The 22,219-nt window shown below is 39.4% G+C and overlaps 1 protein-coding gene across 6 annotated transcripts in view; it reads right to left on the reverse strand.

Moving 5' to 3' along the window:
* The window catches only part of HIVEP2 (HIVEP zinc finger 2), a 152,677-nt gene that overhangs the window by 13,931 nt on the left and 116,527 nt on the right, over window positions 1-22,219 (reverse strand). For all 6 annotated transcript variants that reach the window (XM_064509067.1, XM_064509070.1, XM_064509066.1 and 3 more), the window contains 3 exons: window positions 11,639-11,683; window positions 4,788-10,419; window positions 3,875-4,029 (listed from right to left, as the gene is read on the reverse strand). In XM_064509067.1, coding sequence (XP_064365137.1) covers window positions 3,875-4,029; window positions 4,788-10,214 — 5,582 coding nt within the window. In that variant the 5' untranslated portion in view covers window positions 10,215-10,419; window positions 11,639-11,683. The remainder of the gene's footprint in view (window positions 1-3,874; window positions 4,030-4,787; window positions 10,420-11,638; window positions 11,684-22,219) is intronic.

Genomic DNA, 22,219 nt, shown 5'->3' on the forward strand with positions numbered 1-22,219 from the left:
ATTATCCACTAAAAAATCAGCTCCTCCTTTCAAATGTGGATGTCAAAATCCATGGGTTTTTTATCTCTTTTCCAACAATATTGGCCCTTTCCCCTTTCCTTCATCGTTCCTGGCACCATGGGCAAAACTGGTCTAGTCTGGTGTAATTTAGTATTCAGCCCTCGCTCTAGCAGTTTAACTTACATAACATTTCAGGAATTCTGCTTTTTCTGTCTGCCCCAGTCCCAGGTTCTCCTTCAGTGCTCATCTTCACATGCCAATGACTCCTAGTCATCTCTCTATCCACTGCTTCTTCAACCACCTCCAGGCTTTCTCCCACAGAGAAAAAAATGTCCATTATCATTTGAAAGATTGCCATCTTATCTTCTATTCATCTCTCCTTACAGTCTGATTTTGCTGGGATGAAGTCTACCAAATCAGTCCTGATTGATACTAGTGAGACAAATGCTGTGTCAAAACATCTGCTTTTCTGTTGTTTAATCTCTGATGCTCCTCTGACAGACCTCCTAATGCCATCTGCTTCTCCCACCTGTTGGAGCTTTTCGGGCACAAGGACAATTAGACAAGAACTGTCTCTTTGTAATTCACATATGCAGTTTTTTGGCACAACTGACCTTGACTCTCTAAGTACACTCTACCATAATAACTGTAAGAGAAATGACACATACAAATTTGACATTTAAGGAAGGCATTGTACGGACACTGAAGCATTAAAAGATTGGCCCAATAGTGAAGATCTTTCCTAGCCCCCAGGAATATTAGATTGCACTTGTGTCTTTCTCAGAGCTTTCAGTAATTTCACTTTTCCCCCTACCCAACTTTCATATAATGACTATGGTCACTGCTGCTCTGCACTCAATTTGAACCAGGGCTCTGGAGTTTAAAAGGCATTAACAAGCCTCAGAGTCATTCCATTTCTATCCAAAATGTTATTTTATTGAGGATTTTCAATTAGAGTCCATTACTGATAGATATAACAGAGTAAGCTGTGAACTCTTGTTGTAAGCTGATAATGTCATTAAGCAAGATGTCCGATGAGCTGGAATATTTGCCCTATCCTTCCCTTCTTTTCACTTCATGCTGCAAGTAACTAACTGTACTGCTGCAAGTACTGCACTTTAAATTGCTGCTTTTCTTTGAGGAATACTGATTCATATCCTACCAGGGCTCTGTATTTGCAGGTGACGGAAAGCAGATTTTGTGATTCAAATTATTTCATTTCAATCAAGCCACCTGCCAGAGGTAATAATGCAGTTGTTAGCCTCCTCCTTCAAACCCTCTTCTGCTGTGATGCTTACAAATTGCTCTTGACTGGCTTTGGTGCAGCAAGTGATGTGATGGTGTGCTGTGACATCTGCCTTTCTGATGAACTGCGTTCACTCTGTTACTTCATCTTCTCACTAGCTCCCAACCCCATCTCTTTGTTTTTTGTCCACCTGCCACATGAGGACTCCATTTCCCTGCAGCAAAGGAGTTCTGCACAACTACAGTGACACTTGCCTGTGTGGCAGACAGACTTTCCCACCAGCTGAAAACTCACCAAGGGACCTATGGAGGATCACAAACCTTTCACAACTGTCAATTCTGAATTGCCTTCTCTGCACTTACAAAACAAAAGTAATCAAGAGCCCTAAGCAAACCCACTCCTCAAGACAAACAAGAAATAAATGAAAACACCCTGCGCAAAGATTACTGCCATGCATGCTTGCCTGTCTCGGGAAGAAAATGTGGAACAAACACATGACAGACATTTCTTACATAGTTCAATGCACTACTTGAGTGTGTTCAGATGATAAGAAGATGAGATTGATGAGAACAGAACAGAACAGAATAGTTCTGCATACAGCAAAGAGTAAGCAGGCATGAAAAACATATTAAAAAGTAGCTTTTAGAAATCATAAACCAAAACCTGAACAGAAGGACAAACCCATTAGTCAAGAGCAATGAAGAACTTGGCCATAACATGAAAAGAATATTAGATCCATTAAAAAACTGCCAAACCAATGGAAAGAATGAATCTACCCTTCCACAAACAATACTTATAAGATGTACTATAAAATGATTTTCTGACATTGTTCTGAAATAAATCTATAAAGAAAGAGCGGACACATTAACACTGCATCATCCCATTCATTGTAGCTTTGCAGGTTAGATGCTCCTATTGGGGAATCTGTTATTTAGAGACTCGGTCATAAACTAGGAAAAGATTATTCATCTCCCCCTAATCCAGCAATTAACGTGTACATCAAGGTTTCTTACCTTTTGTTCTACTCTAAGAATATCCAAATATAGACAAACATTACTAGGAGACTTTTCTAGGTGACACAAGTTATATCCCTGTACACAAATAATTTCACAGACCTTATTAGTGTACGGGGAAACTGAAGAGGGTGTAAGTAACATACAAAGTTTCTTAAAGAAGGTGTTAGACGGTAGAGGCATTCTGCAGAGTGATCTGTTGCAGTTCACACTGATCTGAATCCTCCTTTGAGTTGCTTCTCTTAACACACTTTTACTCTTCTGACCTCTCATCACACAGCTTACATCAGTACAGACTATCTTCAGCTAGGTGATCCAAATTCAGAAATGATGCACAATGGGAGGTAGGCAAATTTTATACTTTAAAGTGAGTGTGAGTTTAAGCAGCAGCACTTTAAATTTATTGTACGTTTAGGCTCACCCCTGAATCTGGGTCACTCTTTTGTAGCCAGCTTACTGGCTTGGGTACGAGGACAAAGCACAACTATAGAGAATACCCAGGATCAGGGTGTCTGGGCTGGCAGACTTGCACCAATCTCCTAAATAACATTTTCAGTCTTTCAAGGAAGATGTAGGCAATGTCCCTTTATTGTTGCAGACCACAGAGAAATGTCAACGTTAGTTTCATGGAGACTATACAAGGGGAGCCCAAACACATAATGTTAACGAGGGATAATTAAGATGTTAAAGGGTACAAAATGATGGCAGAAGGAAAGGGTTGTATGAATTTACCACATCTCCATCCTAACCTATTTTGTTGTCCCAAGAAAACATGGTTGTGAGAGCATTTGTGTCTGGTAAGACTGAAAAACCCATCTCGTTCAGCCACCTGAGTATTCACTACCAAAAACTGCCAAAATTAATCATATCACTTCAGAATTCTGTAACAGAAATAAAACAATATCTTATACTTTAGAGTATACTGCAAGAGGCAATCAACTCTGCATTTCATTTGCTTTTCACAACAAGCTTCATAAGCCTCAAAATAATGTTAATGGACTTTCAGGTCTCCTTTTTCCTTCTCTTTTCTTTTTTTTTTTTTATCATATAAGTGACAGATGGCCACAGTAAAATTAAACATTATTTTATCAACCTTACATGACAAATCAATGGATGAGGCTTAAATACCACAGATTTCATTGCCATCTTACTTTTTATATCTGAAATCCAATTTCAGTAAATTATAAAATATTATAAGACTAAGAGCAAGCTTGCCTTGCTAACCTATTCAAGTGAGTGGAGGTATACAGTCTAGAAATGGAAAGATGTCTTCATGGAAACCATTAAATACACAGAAATTATATAGAAAATATCAAAATGTTAACCATCTATCTTTTCTTTATGACCTAAAAAGGAAAGCAGCAATTTAGAGTGAAGGCTCTCACACAGATAGAAAATATAATTGTCCTAACAGCAAAGCAGAGCCACGAATCAGTACACAGGTACCCTGTAGCTTGTTGTAAGACTGACATATACACAAAAAGGAAGAGGCCTGGAAGCTACAATGCATGGCAGGAATACAGGACACTGTTTACATCCTAATTCATTCATGTTCATTTTCAAATCTCTTCAAAATGACAAGTTGAGCTTGAAATTTCCAGTTGCATTTCCTTACCCTCCTTCAAAGATTTTAATTCGTATCGGCTCAGTTTGTTTGGATGTAATGTCTTTATCTCCGTGAATGTCTCCTTTTACTCTTTCTTTAATAATATTCCCCACTACTTTCTTTTCAAGCTTGTTGCCAAACAAGAAGAATGGCTCGTGTTTCACCTGCAGAACAAAGTCAAGGAATGGTGTTACTGCTGGAACACACAATAAATGCATACTTCATTTCAAGTATTTTTAACAAACCAGGTCAAAGTTAAACTCTCATTTTGGTGCAACTCTATAAGATGAATTAATTTGTCCAATTCAATTTGATGGAGAATAAGAGAGAGGGCAGCATAGACAATTTTTTATGAGAGTCTTGACAGAACAGACAGCACTGTATCTTTTCTCAGGAAAAAGAAAACCATGGAAAATAGAGATGGAAAAGTCTTAGAGGGTCATTTACTGACATAACAGAATTTTCCCTGGCCCCATTATCTAACGATGAGGCCATGAAGAAGATTCAGTATGTAAAAGATATTAAAGGGCTCTGAAGATCCTCACCCAGTTTCAACTTAATCTTTACTTAGGAAACCCCATGGATATTTGTGTATACTACTTGAATCAGGACACAGCAAAACAAAGGACAAAATAAGAGGAGACAATGTATCAGGCTTTAACACGTGTGAAATGAGGACCTTGAAAGCCTCATTTTTGACAAGTGATTCTGAAAATGGAGAGACAGAAACAGCAGAAATATCAGAGTTTGCAGAGGGGTAAACTGAGGCTCAAAATCTGTCACCAGAACATGTCAATGTCTGATTTCCCAATGGAGCTTTTAAAAAAAAATATTAGCTTATGTTTCAAAACATTTTTCAATGAAAAATAACATATTTTTATTTAACATATTAATTTCATTATATTCAAAACCTCTTATTTACCTGAGCAAACTGCTTCCATGCACTTGATGATGTCAGTTTACCAGTTCCAGGTCTGTGCATAGTAGCCAGAGTGTAGATTTCTGCGGTGTTTTTTTGCTTGGACCTTAAAAGTGCTAAAGTGGTCTTTGTACTTAGCCCAGATGGGTTTGGGTTACAGGAACTAATACACCATGAAGCATAAACAGAAGATTTAAGGGTTGGCTGTTGAATGTAATTGGGTTTTGTATAGTTTAAGAAACACCAGCTCACAGTAGTAGTAGTGCGCAGGCTTGGGAACTGAAGGATCTGCTGAAAATCTGCTGCATCAGTTAGGAGAATGGTTGAGCCTGTGACTTTCCCACTCGTATTGGATGCCATCTGGACTAACATCCCAAGAGGCAATTTTTGATGTTTCAGCTGGTCTTCTGTCTGAATTTCTCCTGGTGGCAATGAAGACCTCTGTGGACTCATGCTCATATCTGAGGCTGTTTCATCCACATCCAATTCTTCTGGTGAGTCTCTTCCTTCAGAAGGGCCACTGGACTTTTGCCCTGGTGATGTGGAATCAAAACTAGAAAGCTTCTCCCTGCTCAGCGGGAAAGCATCAGGTGTTGGCATGCTGACAGGTGGGATATCTTGAGATGGTAAGGACGACAGCGGTGAAGAAGATGACATGGATGGCAAACTCTCCTTTGGCTCAGTAGCACAGCTCTGTCGTACTAGTTGAGGCTTTTGCATTCTTGGAAAATCTTTCTTTATATCTGAGTTAGTTAACTCAACTGCACTTAGCTCTTCAACTATCTGGCCATACATTTTTTCCTCTTTGACTCGTTTCTGCTGCTTGGTCTCCATGAAGAGCTCCAAGCTGCTGGCAGGTGAAAGCATTCGTTTGCTTCCTCCCAAGGTAGAAGCTGTGTCAGAACTGGAAGTCAAACACAAGGGAATTGAGGGTTCCAGTCCAAGTGGTAGTGTCTGTGGCACTTTCCACAATGGATATTTTTCTAGCCCTCCATGCTGACCTAACATCTGGGCTATGTTAAATCCAATTCCTTGCATGGTTGCATTTGTCGCTAATGTTCTTTGAGAAACAGTCTCATCAACTTTACAAATTACAATTGCAGGACTGTTGCTCTGTCCAAGGATCTGGGAAATGCTTGTGTACATGACACTACCATAAGATGGCACATGGGTTTGAATCCTGACAGGAACAACTGTTCCTGGCAAAGACTGTATGGATCCATCACTTGGGGAATCAAAACCTGTCTGAAGATGCTGCTCAGAGGAGGTATCTGTTGGTTTAATGCTATGGTCTGGCTGGTACTTAGCAAGAGTATTTTTTGAATACTGCCCAGATGTTCCTGAGTAATGCTGGTATGCTTGCTCTTTCACTTGCACATAATCAGCTGGTTTCTTTCCAATATGCTCTGGAGCATGTTCGACGTGGTAACTTGGAGGAACGTCTGTTTGGAAAGGTTGTTTGACATAAGATTTCTGCAGCTGCTGTACAAAATGATGCTGGAAGTGTCTCTGCAGAGGTTCTGTGCACGACTGCCACAAGACAGGCTGCTGAGATGGTGGTAAGTGAACCATGCAGACAGCTGGATACGGGAACTGAAACAAGGTGTTATGAATAGGGGGAAATGGGACTTTTTCCTGATGTGCAAAGAGCTGCTGCTGCTCTGATGGGTGTTTGTTAGGAATATAAGGTGCTTGTTGGATTAAGGGTGTCCTTAACATTTCCTGACTGTCTGCAAGAATAGCCTGTTGCTGGGCAAGGTGGGATGAGCTACTACTAAGTTGAGCACAAGAACCAACAACCTGTTTTCCAGAATCATCTACGGGAACAGGCTGAAGTACAGAGGAAGGCGAGTGATGCCAGGCAACTTGGGAGGACCGAAGCCCAGCCTGTACATGTTCCATCTGCTCCTGCTTTATACTTTGTTCTGTGCTCTGGTCAGTCTGGGAAATCTCTGGAAAACCACTAAAGGAAGCCTGGCGAACCAAGAAGCATTTCTTCCTTTCTCGTGACGGAGACAGTGCAGTAGAAGGTGTCCCAGCTGAAGAGGCATGAGACAGGTTCCCGTAATCAAAGGATTTACTTCGGATCTCTGGGATTTCAGCAGCATGAGGACAGGGCATCTGTTCAGATGAGCAGCGTCTCATTTCCCTCTGATGGTGGTGTCCAGGGACAGAAAGTGAGTAAGCACCAGCCGGAACAGTTAAAAACTCAGACTGTTTTCCAAACTCATCTTGTTTGGGAGGTGTGATGAACTTTATATTTTCTTCTCTTTCAAAGGACATTGAAAAACTCGAACTGTGGGACAAATTACTTTCTTGGCTAGGGCTGCGAGAGAGGCTTGTACCTGTGGACTCAAAGCTGGATTCTCCGGAGGAGTGTTCCATGTCAGCAAGTCGTAAGCGCTTCTTTTTGGGTGGCAGCTTTTCAGCTGGAAGTTGAGAAAGAGTTTCACTTCTCTGGGGCCACTGGAATTCTTCGGTGGGTCTCTCCTGCTCTTTACTCTGCATTTCTTTATCTTTCTCAGGCTTATCTGGCTCCTCTGTGACACGAATTTCGGGTACCTGTATGTTGTGCTGGCGAACCAGCCTGGGCTGCATATGATATGGCTGAGGTTGCTGGGATGGAGATGGTTTACTAATGTTGTCAGCATTTTCTGTTTGCGGGGGTCGGTCTGGGCTCATTGGGGACTCACAAATCTCGCTCTCACATGTTTCAGATGGTGAATAGACCTTATCCTGCTGGCATGCAATATGTTCTGTAGATTCAGACCTTTCAAATGAGTTTGGCCTGCTCAATGAATTTGTATGCTGAATGACAGAGATGACATTTCCTGGGGGCTTTCTAGTCAGTGATTCTGCAGTCTTTTCTTGCTCTGCAGTTAAGGATGAATCTTCCAGAGAAGCTGCAGGGCTGCCGGAATGCAGGTAGGGTCTGCATATTTCAAAACGCTCTGTATGGCAATGGGCAGCATTGTCCAAGCCTTGAAGGGCGAATCCGCTTCTTGGAACATCCTGAATTTGGGATTTGGGATCAAAGTCCAAAGGCTGAATTCCCCCAGTGGTGCCTGTTGTACTGCTGCAAAGCATGGGACTGTCCTCCTCATCTCCAACACTCTTCTCTTTCCTGCGCTTTCTGTTTTCAAAAGTTGTTCCATATATGGATGGCACTGCCTGTGATTGTCCGAGCGGATCAACAAAGTACTCTCCTCCCTTGTTTATTCCACCTAGGGATGGCGAGTCTCTGTAGTTCTGCTTCTGAGCTTCAAATTCTTCCCATTTTCTGTAGTGCTTTCCACTGGCATCATAGTCACAAAAGGTCTTGTCTCCTGCTTTCTTCTCTTTTAAGGGTGGTCCTTTGTCACCTGCTGTTTGTCTGCTGGAAGAAACAATAATATTTTTCCCTGGTCTTCCATGGTAGTCTGAATCTGAGTGCCCCTCCTGCACAGAGGGCAGTTCAAAGGCAGCCTGCCTTCTCAACATCCGTTGGTGGGATATTCCCACCGTCCCAGGGTAAAATACATCATCTGAGCCAGTCATCTTCTCATCAAATGAATGACTTCCTCTCAGGGATGGAGGAATATTTAAGTTGTTTGCAGAAGAGGTTGGCATGGAATTACTTCTAATAAGAGGAGAAGAATCAACTGGGGGCTCTAGAAGGACAGGCACATCACCTTGCTGACCGGCTGGGTAAAGGCTGGATTCACTTTTGATGGATGATGTGGTAGTCTGGGATTGTCTGGATTCTGTATTGCTGCCTGTATAAACATGTGGAGATTTAATAGTGCTCAAATTACTGGGGTCAATGAGTTCTTCTTTATTTGGAGTCAGCTGAGAAATATGTTCCTCAAGCATCTTCATATCTAATCTGGTATTTAAAAGAGGTAGTGGCTCTGCTTTGCCCTTTCTACCCATTAAACTGTGTTCCTGATTCGCTGTGGCTACTGTCAGTGCTGTCCTTTGATTAATTCTATAGAACTTCCCAAAGATGATTTCTTCATAAGACTTTGCATTAGTATTTGGAGGGCTTATTTGCTGCTCAGCACTTTCTGAGCGGGAAAAGTAACCAGAATCAGTGCTTCCTTTACTGTGTGGGCTCAAAAGGTTTAATGACTGCTCAGAATCTTGCCCTTTTTTCTCTGACAGTCTTAGTGCAAGTCGCTGTTTAACTGTGTGAGAGTCATCAGACTTAGTACTTAGGGATGGGTTTTGCAACATATCAGAGCCAATATATGGTGAACTTTCACTGGGTAACTGAATTCCACTTTTAGGGATAATCAGAATGGGTACTTTCATTGGCCCCACCAAGGATTCTTCCATGGAGGAGTGAAAACTACTCCTGCTAGCAATGTCCAAGGGAAACTGCGGGACAGGGCTCAGTTTGTCAGTCCCTTCCACTAGGAGTGAGGTCTCCTCATCAGTGTCCGTGCTTTGCTCGCCATCCGAATGTATTTCAGCTTCCACGTCAATGTAACTGGCATCTAGGTCCAATTTAGAGACTGCTGACTCTGTGAAAGGTACCAATCCTGCTTTAATTGCATGGGCATGTGACTTCCTGTGCTTGTAAAGGTTGCTCTTTGTCTTGAAAGAGAAACCACAAGGAACACAAGGGTATGGTCGCTCCCCAGTATGAGACCTAATATGCTTTTTAAGTACACTAGGTTTGGCACAAGCCCGATTACAGTAAGGACAAATGTACTTGCCAGGCTTTTTGGGTTTGTGCTCTTTTTTGTGAGCATCTTCTGATTGTTCTAAAGATTTCTGTGAGTATTGGCTGTATGCAGGGTTCAAACTTGAAATTTTCTTCCTAGAGAAACCTCCACTATGGCTATGCATATGAAAAGGAAATAAGTCCTCTGAGGCAACTGATTGCAAGTGGCTAGGAAACTGCCATGGAGGGCCTTCCAAGCTCTGATGTGGTTTTATGTTGTGCAAGAAGCCTTGTGGCAATGAATGTTGTGGGAAAGAAAGTGAATGTTGACATGAGTAAGGACTTGGACGATGCTGTGGATATTGCTTTTCCGTGACTTGCTGTGCAGCTTCATTCGATGATACCAGTTTCCCAGAACTAAAAAGTTGGGCTGATCCTGTGTTTCCAATTTGCTCATGATCTATTTGCGGTTGCCTCTGTACTTCTTGATTGCCAAAAGTGCTCATCTTAATAACAGCTGAATGTTCTTGCCTCCATCTGCTTGGTACTTTAGCAGTTTCTCCAGACCTTGAGGTAGCTTTTTGCCCTATAGCTGTGTCCCCAGAGTCCATTTTGTTACACAAGGTCTTAAGTGCTAGTTCACTTGAAAGCTGTGCAGACACATGGAGTGTGTCCAAAGCTGTGCTTTTTAAAGTATTGTTGCTCCCATTTTTCCAGAGCTGTTGCAAGTTCACAGACTTCTCTTTCTCTTTCAAACTTTCCACACAGTAGTCTATAGGCATTAGATTTGTGTCTGTACATTAACGTGATTATTACACAGTTCTGTTCATGGCAGGAACTCTCCTAAACAGTTTATTATACATTTGCAAAGACTTATTAGAGCTTTTGAACATTTTTCATTGTTATCTGAGATGCAGAATGACCCAGCAATATTTGTGATCTACTAGAGCAAAGTTCTTTTCATCTCTTCCATGGTGACACAGCTATCTGTAAGGAAAGAAACAAAAACAAAGAAACCCCCACACCAATTAATACAGCTATACAACATAATATCAATGCAGTCAGTTGCACTTTTAAGCCTTTTATTAAAAAGATATTGAGGGACCTCGCTAAAGGTAACTACATTTCACAAAAGCCCATTTTGTGAAGAGACACAGATTGGCTCCAGAAATTGCATACAAGTGAAATCACTACTACTCAGTAAAGAACTAAGAATAGACAACCAGGATCTACACTTTCCAAAGTGAATAGTAATTTTTTAAGGTTTGCTGGGGACGGTTTAACAATGCCTGATTCTCCGAAAGTCCACCACCTACTTTCAAACATCTTTCAACAATCCACTGCTGAAAATAGAGTCCCAACACTGTGGGTGGGAGTTACCTTATACAGTATTACACATCTACCATTCAGACATCTACCCTAGTCACCTGGGCTTCCTCTAAAGTTAGAGAAGGGTGATCATTACTTCCAGAGGAGAAATCTTTCCATATTATGATGGGTGCTTGAGACATATGGGATGTCTCTGCACATGGTTCTCCACTCTGGAGATGCCTATTTCTCACTGTTGGCTAGGCAAAAATCCTAGATGACTACCTTTTAGATGGTGAACGGCAGAAACTTTTTACCTTAGAGTATCTCATTGGTTTTACAAGAAAATATGTGGATCACTCTCTTACATTATTTTTAAACAGGCAAAAAAAAAAATACATTAAAAAAGCATTCTAAATGCAACTACTATTGGTACCTTTTCACATCTCCATCTTCCAATCACTATATTAAATTTTAGTCAAAATGCTTCACAAGAGTTACTACACATCCTTGAAATGAGCTATAATTGTATTTATGTGAATTAAGCATTTTAGATTTTAAAGTGCATCGAAACATTTCTATCCAGCTTACAGCACTTTATAAGCTTAAGTGGAATAGGTTTCCACAATTCTACATATAAAGAGGAAAAGCTCAGAGGTATGTTTTTCACAGAGAAGTACGGTATTTGAATTCTAGATGAAACAGTGAGAATTTTAAAGACAGCCATGATTTTACAATAGCAAAGAAAAAAGGTAAAAAAAAGCAGTATTAGAGACACTGGAATATTTTACATTCCTACAGTGGAAAGGCTAAGTTGAGTTTGAAGAAACATTAGCGAAGTGCAGAGGAACACAAAGGGAGTATGAATATATTCCTTTTTTCAGTATAAAAAAATTACCTGTATCTTCTAGATATCTAATAGGCATGATTATCTTCAAATTTCCTGTAGAAAAAAAAAATAGTCATAAGAACATCTTGATACCAAGAACTGATGCTGAAGAGAGAGAGTTTTCTATTCTTTACAGCAGAGGCCTGAAAACGTCATTTATCCACCCACTGGAAAAATCTCAAGTGGTGTCTAGTAGGTCAGAGCAATCACATTCTGAAGAATATGAGCACACATCTTTTTAAAATTCTTAGGTTTCTAGTATATAGACAGAAAACTGCAAGTCTAAATGAATGCAGTCTTGCCATCCTGAATCTGTAAAAGACAGCTGCCCAATGTCCCTCGTTGTTCCTACACCATTCCTAAACCCGGATTATCCCTGAATTCTGTTGGCAAATCCCGTTTCAATAGCTCTCTCCAGCTAATACTTTTAGGCCTTCCAGGCCTCTTATTAAAGGTTTTAGGAACCAGAATGAAATCCTGGCCAGAATGTCACGACAAGAATATGCAGTGAAAAGCGAATAAGTTTCCAAATCAGTAAACACCAGTGGGATACTGCTGAGGAATACATGTCTGCCTCTCAAATAAGAAGCCTACACAAACACATATTTAAAAGACTTCTATACCTGCACTATTATTCAGAGCCACAATTTGCCACCTGTTTGACCATCATCAGATTGCAGATTACTCTTTGCATTATAGAAAATATGAACACAAAGAACACATCTGAATAAGAGAGACTAAACAGGTACCTAAAAAGTATCTCATTGGCAAAAAGACCATTTATCCCACAAAAGCAGGATTCTCCCTGGCAGCTTCTGACACATCCTGTCTTTAAAAAAAGATTTTTTTTGTTTCATTAAAAAGGATACTTGTTCAATTGGGATAATAAATATTGATTTATGACTTTTCTTAGGAATGTTTATCTAGGACAAAGTCCAGAGCACTTCCATTTCTTTTGAAAAACAGATTTTTAGAAATACCTAAATTATCAGCTTCAGAATATGGGGTATGGGTTATTACAATAACTCTCAAATAGCAACTACTAAAAACACTTATGCCTTTTCCACTGAATAAAATCACCAGATGATAAAAACACTTGCATAATATTTAAAAGTAGAAAATGTAGCAGAAATTGAAAAATAAATTTAATTCTTTATAATCATTTATCAGTATATGTTACAAATACCTTTAATGAATAATGCTTTCAGAGAACCAATGAACATCAGAAAAGCCTCACGACTTAACTAAAGCAGAATCATTGTGCCACCTGTTATCAACTATTTATTTAACAGTACAAACAAAATATCAGCAATGTTAGGACTGCAATAGCTAATGGAGTGTTGATTTAGTCAGATATGGATAATGCTTTTTAAAAATTGTAACTAGAGAGAATTCCCACATAGTACAAAATAACAGCAAGCTATCAAATAGAAAAAGGAATATTTTAGGTTATAATATCGTTGAGCTTTGATGTGCTAATGGATTCCTAAATAATTCTCCTGTCAGAGTCTCTAAAAGGAAGAAAGCCTAAGCAATCCAAGTAAATCTTTTCTTAAATTTTCCTAATTTGTTTTCTCAATAAAATGTATTGCTACAACAGTAAAAAGAAAAGAAAGTATCATCATGAGCAATTTATAATATATCAGAATTGGTTACTATGGAGCAGATCTGCAGTTCCTTATTAGGAAATGGAAGGTAACTGGCAAACCGTTTTTGGCAACTGAGCTAAACTGAATCCCAGGTCATTAATGATGCTAATACACAAGCACAGAAGTATAGGAAAATGCACAGCTTTAGAAACAGAAACTGGGACAGGAGAGAATGTTCCCAAAAGAGAGTGCATAAAGTTATTAGCCTTCTGCAAAGAAAAATATTTTTCTCTTTATTAGGCAATATTGCAAATAGCAACGAAAGAACTTTTAGAAGTGTGAGTATCCCTTCCATATTCATTCTATAGAGAACACCTCTAGAGAAGAAATCTGCCAATCATGGAAATGCAACTGCAATAGTTTTATTTGAACAAGAGGATGCTAATATACTTTCAACAATTTTCAGCTCTGGACTGAGATCCCTGTGTTACAGAGTTCAAGTCTTTCCGTGGTTCTGCTATTTTCAGAATGTTCTATATAATTTTTCAACCTACACTATGAAATAGGTATAGACTAATTACAGGGATTATTGATGGCTTAACTTTGGTCAATGTCATTCTCCTGGGGAAAATAAATCCCTTTCCTGAATCAACATAATTATTTCTGGTTTGGTTTGCACTGCCATCCATCCTGTGTCAAAGATGGCTTTAATATTTTTTCTTTCAGGTTGTTTTTTTTTCCCAGTCCTGAGTCTTACTGACCTAACTGGAGAAATCTAATGCTCTACAAAGCTAGTTTGAATTCTGTCTGGGTTTTTTTCTTTTCATTCAAGTCTTCATTTCATCTTCCTGCATCCATAGACTAATTTAAGCCAAGAGACTTCCACTTTTCAACTGATTAACGTTTCTCCTTTAGAAAACATTGTAAATATACTTTTCAATGTTGCTCTTCTTCAGAAATACACTCCTCAATAGAGAGAAACTACCTATATTTCAAGTACTACATATTTCAAACTAAGGAACAGATGATAAAAACACACATTTTCTTTCAAGTGTTTGGCATAGGTCTGCTTCCTTAGAGTGACTGAGATGAGCCCACCTACAATGATCAGAAACTGCACAGCGAGTTAAACTGAGCACATCATTTGACATCAGCTGCAAAGTCCTCCCTGGAAACAGACCAAACCAGGTTTCCCTGTAGGAATGTCGACCCATTGCCAGATCCTCCAACCACACTAACTGCACTATCTTCTTATTTCAAACCGGTGTATTTTACTTCTGTGAAAGCTTTGAACATGAGAAGACTACTGGGAAGCTGGGAACTGTATTTATGTCAGATGCACCCACTAAATCAAGACTTTAAAAACTTTCTAGAAAGGAGCATTATTCTGTCACTCCTTTTCCTAAGGTGCCTTCGTGAGCTGCAAGCAAGAAACATAGATCTGGTCGACTACAGAGCTCCAAGATTCTTCCTTCCCTTTTTCTTTTTTTCACACCCTTAAAATGGTTACACTCAACAGCTTTAAAATAAAATTTGGCAAAATACAATTTTTACTACTTCTCAATTTGTAGCTCATATTACAGCTCTTGTAAGTGAACAAATTTGAAGCTTATGTCTTCCAGGCTAAATCCTGAGTGTACCATGCAGAATAAATATTGACTCTAGAGTAAGGACTAAAGGTCAGATTCAGTGCTGTTTTAAATCTTTTCTGTTCATCTTTGCCAGCACAAAGCTGGCCTAAAACCACAGTAACTGGCCCCTGGAGAATTCTTATTCTATAGGGCAATCGTTAGTACAGACGAACTGTAGTGGCTCCTATAAAATCCTTACGTTGACGCACAGACATCTGCCAAGATCCTTATTAGACAAGTCTAGTTTATGTCTGGGATAAGCCCAGCAGCCAATGAGCCTTAGGAGAGAAAGAGGCCACCTCTGAGCTCCGCCCCACCTGCAACTGAGAATAAATTTGAGTTCCAGACTTGGCCTTTCAGAAAGAAAGATAGCACACCTTCAGCTTATGCTCCCATCCCACATTGTCCTCTGCCCTGTTAATGATACTCCTCAAAAGAGCTGTTTCCATGACAGATCAGAAAAAGACTGAGAGCCTAACAGCAAGAGACATCCTAATAAACATGGACTTACAGCTTTTCCTGCTTAGGCAAAGCAAAGGTGAGCTAAGTCTGCAGAAGAGTCCTCAGCTGGCAGTAAGTGCATATCTCCGAACTGAAGGATATAACTAGCATGAAGATAGATGAGTGTATGTGCATCCTTCTGTTTGAGGTTATACATTCAGTTAAGGGCTGAGGATGCTTGTGTGCTGAGACAAGATGACAAAAGGGAGTCAGTCTCTGCAGTATACAGTTTGGGCATTTTACACAAACGAAAGAAAAGACGACTAACTGCAAGCTTCTTTATGCTACTTGATACCACCCTCACTAACCCCATCTGGAGGTACACTGGTTTCCTTCTGTCTTTGACCTCCATTTACTAAAAAGATAAGGGAGAAGAAACACTTCTCAACTTTCCTATTTCTGTAAAAAGGCTTCCCATTCCTGCCCAGAGAGATTCTCTTCATATTTCCAACAGTCCTGGGTTAGGGGTCCCTTCTGACTGTGGTTTTGTAGTTGGCTTTCTACCTGTCTATTTGAACACCTCCAGGAATGGCTGCAAATTCCTGTGTCAACCACTGGCACTTGGCAAAGTCTTGAATTACTGGAGAATGCAAAGATGTCTGGGCCTTTGCTACAGTTCTGCGGGAGTCGTGAGCAATTCTTTTCCACATGCAATTCTACAAAAAGCAGCCTTTTTAAACCAAGTTAGTTATATTCATTTTTAATCTACCTCTTTCTGTATTGTAATTTGAAGACACTACTACAATTTGTTCAATTAATTCCAGCCCAGATGTTCTGCCTGCCATCTGGATTTCAGTGTTTTATTGAATATATTGCCATTCTCCAAAACTAGCCAGTGAATTACAGCTTTGAAAATACACTGAAAGGTTTAGAATATCACACATATTTTTAAATTTGGGTAGCTGAACTAACCATTTATTTGATAAAAATATCATTTAAAAGTACTTGCAAATATAAAAAGAAATACCGCTCAGCAAGTATATATAGTACACTGTGAGTTTACTATTAAATTATTGAACAAACTGTGTTAAACTTACTTGAGGAGAAACTACGGGCAGAATCTTTATTCTTTTCAAAGCTGGGTAAATGCTTGTGTTCACATGCTCCTTCCCTTCTCTGAATGCATTCCTACCAGTCTCTCTGTGCCAAAGATTAGGCACGCTGATACAGCAAGCTGGGAAATCTATACCCCTTCGGTGGTGACCTTAGAGAAAGTCCAGGTGTGAAACAGGAATCTCGCATTTGACTGAAGGGAGCTTTGAGCAGATATGAAGTTTGATTTAAAATGACTGAAAGGAGGCAGATTATTTCAACAGCAAGTCAAGGCAAGGGTCAGATGCTCCCCTAAATTATCCTGGTAGAAATCCGAAGCAATGAGTGGTAAATCCAAGGACATAATTCCAGATCTATACCTCATAGTAACAAACAGAATCAGACCTTGCTTAGGTTTAGGCTCTTACATCCTACATACTAAATATTTGAGGTTAACTATCATGAACTGGAAATAAACTAATCCAACACCTCTGAGATGTCTACAGAGAAAATCCTAACATATACTGCAATAAATTTTCAATAATATTGTTGTCACAAAACATAGATGCTTTTCTTTAAGAGATGCTGGCTTGCATCAGAAATGCTCAGAGCACAACTGCTGCAAAACACCCAATTTTTGCTACGTAAAGTATCTCAAATACAATTTTAAATTGCCACTCTCTATAGAAAAATAACACCCCTCAAAAAAATTAAATTCAAGTTGAGTGTATTTTAAGAAGCCATACAAGAAGCCCACAGCAGAAATGCTTTAACATTGACCTTTTCACTGTAATGACAAGTACTGCTCACTTAAAGTACATCACTATTTCCTGTTTCAGCATCATACATAATGTACACATTACTACCGGATGGAAAAAATGTACAAAAAAAGCTTTTGCATTGCCAAAGTCCAACTGAACACAGACTTACTTCCACAGGATGACTATTGAAAAAAAAAAAGAGAGAGAGAAAAAGCTACACAGGAACCAAATTCATTCTAAGCACTTCCTTTATTGGTAAAAGTTCCCAAACTAACCACAGTTCTTCTCCTTGAACTGAACAAATAACTCCTATCAAAGAGATGCCAAAAGAGCCTGCAGTACAAACAATCTTGTCAGTCAATGAACAGCTAACTGATCTCTCTGATCCCACTGCTTTTAAAAGAGCAGGTAAATATTTTGTTTCTGGTTGCCTAAACTTGCTGTGCACCGCACCAGGTAAGGGCTTGTCTGAGGTGCTTAAACATATCAGATAAAACAGTATCTAACTGCACCGGCTGACCATCTTCCAATACACACGTACTGCATCTGTCTCTGTACAAAGGCACGGGATTATTCAGATATGAAACTAAACAGGAGAACTACGTAAACTGTCTGCTCACACCGCTACTTATTTCCTGGGAGAACAAGCTAAAAAATGAAAACGGTGGGTAAAATCTCAACAATTTCCTGCATGGACCTTAAAATGCGATGGGAGAACAACGGCAGAACTGACAGACTGCAATTTTAGTGTTATTAAAAATTCTGAAGAAAAAAAAACTGCAGTCATTTTGCTCTTTTTTTCCATTTGCTTTTGAAACACAGTATGCAGTGATGGACAAGTGTGAGAGTAGCTCCCATGCAGGGAACAGTCAGAAACGCGCACACCGCTTAGGTCCTATTTAAACATTATTTTGACAGCCAAAGTCAGATTTATATGATGCATAATCTCATTGGTCTTAAGCTGCATAAGAATGAATTTCACTCAAGGGTGAACTAAGTAGTAAGTAAACTATGTTTACCAAATACACTGTAACAATATATAATAGTATCAGAATGGGTGCTGAGGTAACAAAGGGGCTCTTAATTCCTGGGCTGCTCTCTTAATCAGCAGAAGCTCAACCCTGTCTCATTTTCTTCTAAGCCAAGGTAATTAAACAATAAGGGTATCATGCCAAACTGAAAAAGTGTGAAATGTTTCTGACTGCAATTTGCAGGATTATTTTTTTTTCACATCTGCAGTATAGAAAAGAAATGGAGCCATAGGCCCTGCTGTTAGCCCCATACTACTCTCATGCGAAGGGAATGGCACTGTGTAGACCCGAAAGGCTAAATACCCAAAATTTCTGAAAAGCAAAGGCTCAAATACTACCAAATGATGCTGTGTGGTGCTGCATTGTGATTGGGATTGCAATGAAGTTTTTCTACTTGCAATAGCAGTTTAAAGAAGAGATGAAAGAAGCTTTTCTTACTTCAATACAAAGAAATGTGCTAATCAGAAAGGGAAATTTCACACGTTATAAAGTACATATGAACTAAGCTATGAATTTAGCAAAAATTATGAAAGATAAATGTATGCGAACAGCCAAATGCCAGCCAGTGTGCACATGGTCATTTCTAGGTTTATAAAACACTAAATACAATAAGAATGGTAAAAACAGTGTAATTATAGAATTTAAACTGATAAATTTATTAGATGTAACAATTTTTCTACCTGAAATTACATACAAATTCTAAAATTCTTCCTCATTTTTACACAAAAAATGCAAATGTGGGCAATAGTTGGGTATTCTGGTATGTGTTCTGGTTAAGTGCTTGCTAAGGTACTATAAAGAATTTCCCCAAGTTTTCCCATGCATAGCGTCAAAATTTGTGTAAAAATAGCATCATTTTTAGGGAAAAAATAATTGTTACTCTGTTGCCAAATGAAAATCTTAGACAAAAATTAGGCAAAATACTAACATTTTAGAGGGAAAATATTGCTGTATTTTCTGGGAAGTGAGGCTTTTTCAGTTAAAAGTTATGCAATACCAATTATGCAACCACAGCGTAATTTAAAAACAGCTATGTCTCCTTTCATACTATGTGTCAGAAGAAGCAACTTCTATTTCACATGAAAATATCACTGTCATTTGAATACCTTCTTGAATGAGCAAATGCACTGACTCTGAATTTACTTGTATGTATCTGGGGCGGATACACTTACCTCAGTAAGAATTACATATGAACACCTTTACAGAATCTGATCTTGCATTTGCTTTTTACTCAAACCAATTATTGTACAATCTTAATTTAAAACCTATTTATGAAACCCCATGGTCATCACATGTCAAACTAAAAACAGATGCATACTAAACACCCAGAGTATTCCTATCAATTTTTCCATTATTTGCACCAAAAGTAAAATGGGCCTTTGTGGAAGTTGTATTTCAGTCAATTCTGAATCCTTTGTTAAAGTTCAGCTGAGATCAGCTGTTGAGCCCCAAATTCTATTCATCACAGAGATGTCATGACGGTCACTACCACACAGCCAAAAAGTTTGTTTTTGACTGGTGACTTAATACGGGCATTTTACTATAGCAAATCTAGGCACTTAGCACTGCCTAAAGACTATGCTGAGAGTGGTCATATAAGATACATTAGTTAGACTGCACATTTAATGATGCTGCTTTGTTAATAGTCCTCAGGATGCTTAAGAAAATAATAAATAATAACTGCTCAGCAGTTAAAAACAATAACTGCTTTTTTAAATTTCTCTGGCAATATTTTACAATATTTCCTTCTCTTATTGTATGAAGTATTGGAAGTCAGTATGTACAATATCCAGTTGCATCTGAACACCTCAATAAAAAATGAGTAAAATATACATACACATTCTGCTATGCATATAGTTATATATAGTTTGCTGTTAGATTTAGTTCTACAAAACAAAAATCAACTCTTTTTATTGACAAGAGCTCCACTTCCCTGAGCAAACACTGTTAAGAAGATGAAGTTCTACCAAAAACGTTTGCGTCTGCAAGTAAAACCTCCGTTATTCCACAGGTCTATGCTGATATTTGAGGGACAATCCAAGCTGCAGCTCAGTTACAGGTTCTCAATCAGAGCAACACAATAAGAAATAAAACTTTCCTTGGGAAAGACTCTGCTTGGGTTTCATAAGGACTTTATATCAGACAAGATTAGACAAGTGTGCAGCATTGCATGGCATTCTTAGCACAAACAGCACTTCACTGTTTTATATAACTATCCTTCATCACGCTGACTTCTGAAACTACTCCAAGGAAAACTGCAACACAGAAATATCATCTTGTATTTAGTAAGAGGTATAACTGGACCCCAAATCTCTCCTACCCAGGAAAAGTCTAAGTAAGGACAGCAAAAATCTTAATTTCAGCTGTCAGGTGCAAACTCAGCAGCATATAGATTTGAAGAGGGAACTTTCAGGGCTGATGGACTATCGAAAGAGAAAGCAATCACTCCTCAGCTCTAGAAACCTCCAGACAAAACTCATACAGAGTTCTCCTTCCACTGCATCACTCATGGCCCATTCCGCCAAAGTTAGCTGTTCTCCATTGCCACAGGGAAAAGTGAAATCAGCTACAGATCTGGCCCAAAAGTCTCCTGGGTGCTTATGAACCACACTTGCCTATTACAAACAAAAGAAAGTATCATCAACATCCCCTTTGTGGACCGGGAAACTAAGACACAGGGTATATGCACAAGCATGTAGGACATCATGTTTGTAAAGCTACACACTAATTAATTAATTAGTTAATGTTCCCTGGGAGAGCTCTTAACAGTTTGAACAACTGTATTGCAAATAAAAAGTACACTGGTTATTTTTATTAGACTAAACTGCAATGCTTTAGCAGTCAGACCACCTAAAACAATTAATCAACTTGCCAATTCAATTGAACTCTTCCCCTTACTCCTTTCTCCCTACCCCACTCGCAGTACTCAAGGACACCCTGTTCACTTGGAGATGGTGAATCATTACAAGCCGGCAAGCCCACTCCGTTCCTCAAAAGACACAAAAGGTGTAAAAATAGCTTGTACTAATGAAGCAAGTACAGCGTCAGCAGCCAGATGAGCGTGGGTGATCAGATAAGGGTCTGTTGTTGCAAAGGGCAAATTATTAAGAGTATGCTTCTCTCCCTCCTTCTCTCGTTCTTGTCTTTTTTTGCTAAGCTTTGTTCTTCCTTCACTGAAATCAGCCCTCTGCAACGCATGATAAATGACACCTGACAAGATTGACTCCTCCTGTAATTGCAAGTTTTGTACAGGCTCAGGAAGTGGTGCCTCACTAGAAGCAGAGGGTACAGTGGAGGTGTCACTGAAAAAAAATAAATAAAAGCAGGCAAAAACAAAGCCTAAAAATAGCCAGGACTACCCACTGAGTATGACTTCCCGGGTATATTTAGCCAGGCTAACACCAACTTTACTTGTCTAGAACACAATCTTACCTTTATGCAAAACAGCTTCCTGTTTCTAAACATAACTTGAGAACATGAGGGGGGAAAATTCAGATCTCGAAATTGTCCCTTTTTCACTCAGATCACCAGAAGACTAAAGGTGAAAAGACAGTGCAGAACTTACACGTGGGTTTTGCACTCTGACATCTCCCAACACATATCCAAGATTTTGCTATTAAGACATCCTAATGCAGTCAATCAGACTAGGAAATAGATTCAGAAGCAAGAATACTTTTGAGCATTTGAGAGTGTCTGAAACTATTTCTTTTTTGCTCCCTTCTAGCAGAGGGGACAGCACACTGCTGCATGGTCCTTCCACTAGTAAACATACACCACAGTCTCCAAAGAGGAGCTCAAATCCTGGTCCTTCAACAGCAAAGCCGAGGCATCCCCAGCTGCAGAAGTCCTGCAGAGCAGAGGGTAGAGTTTCACGAGAGCCGGGATTTGGCAGCGCCGCCACGTTATGCAGTGACTGTTCTCCACTTCAGCCCAAGCTGCACAGTCTCCTCCACTACTGCTGAGCAGCTTTCAGTACTGCCAATACATTTGTGAGGCCCTACTGTAAATTGGAGCACTAAAACGATCTGGGAAAAAATTATCTTTT

Source organism: Dromaius novaehollandiae, chromosome 3 (genome assembly GCF_036370855.1).
Source record: "Dromaius novaehollandiae isolate bDroNov1 chromosome 3, bDroNov1.hap1, whole genome shotgun sequence".
NCBI lineage: Eukaryota > Metazoa > Chordata > Aves > Casuariiformes > Dromaiidae > Dromaius > Dromaius novaehollandiae.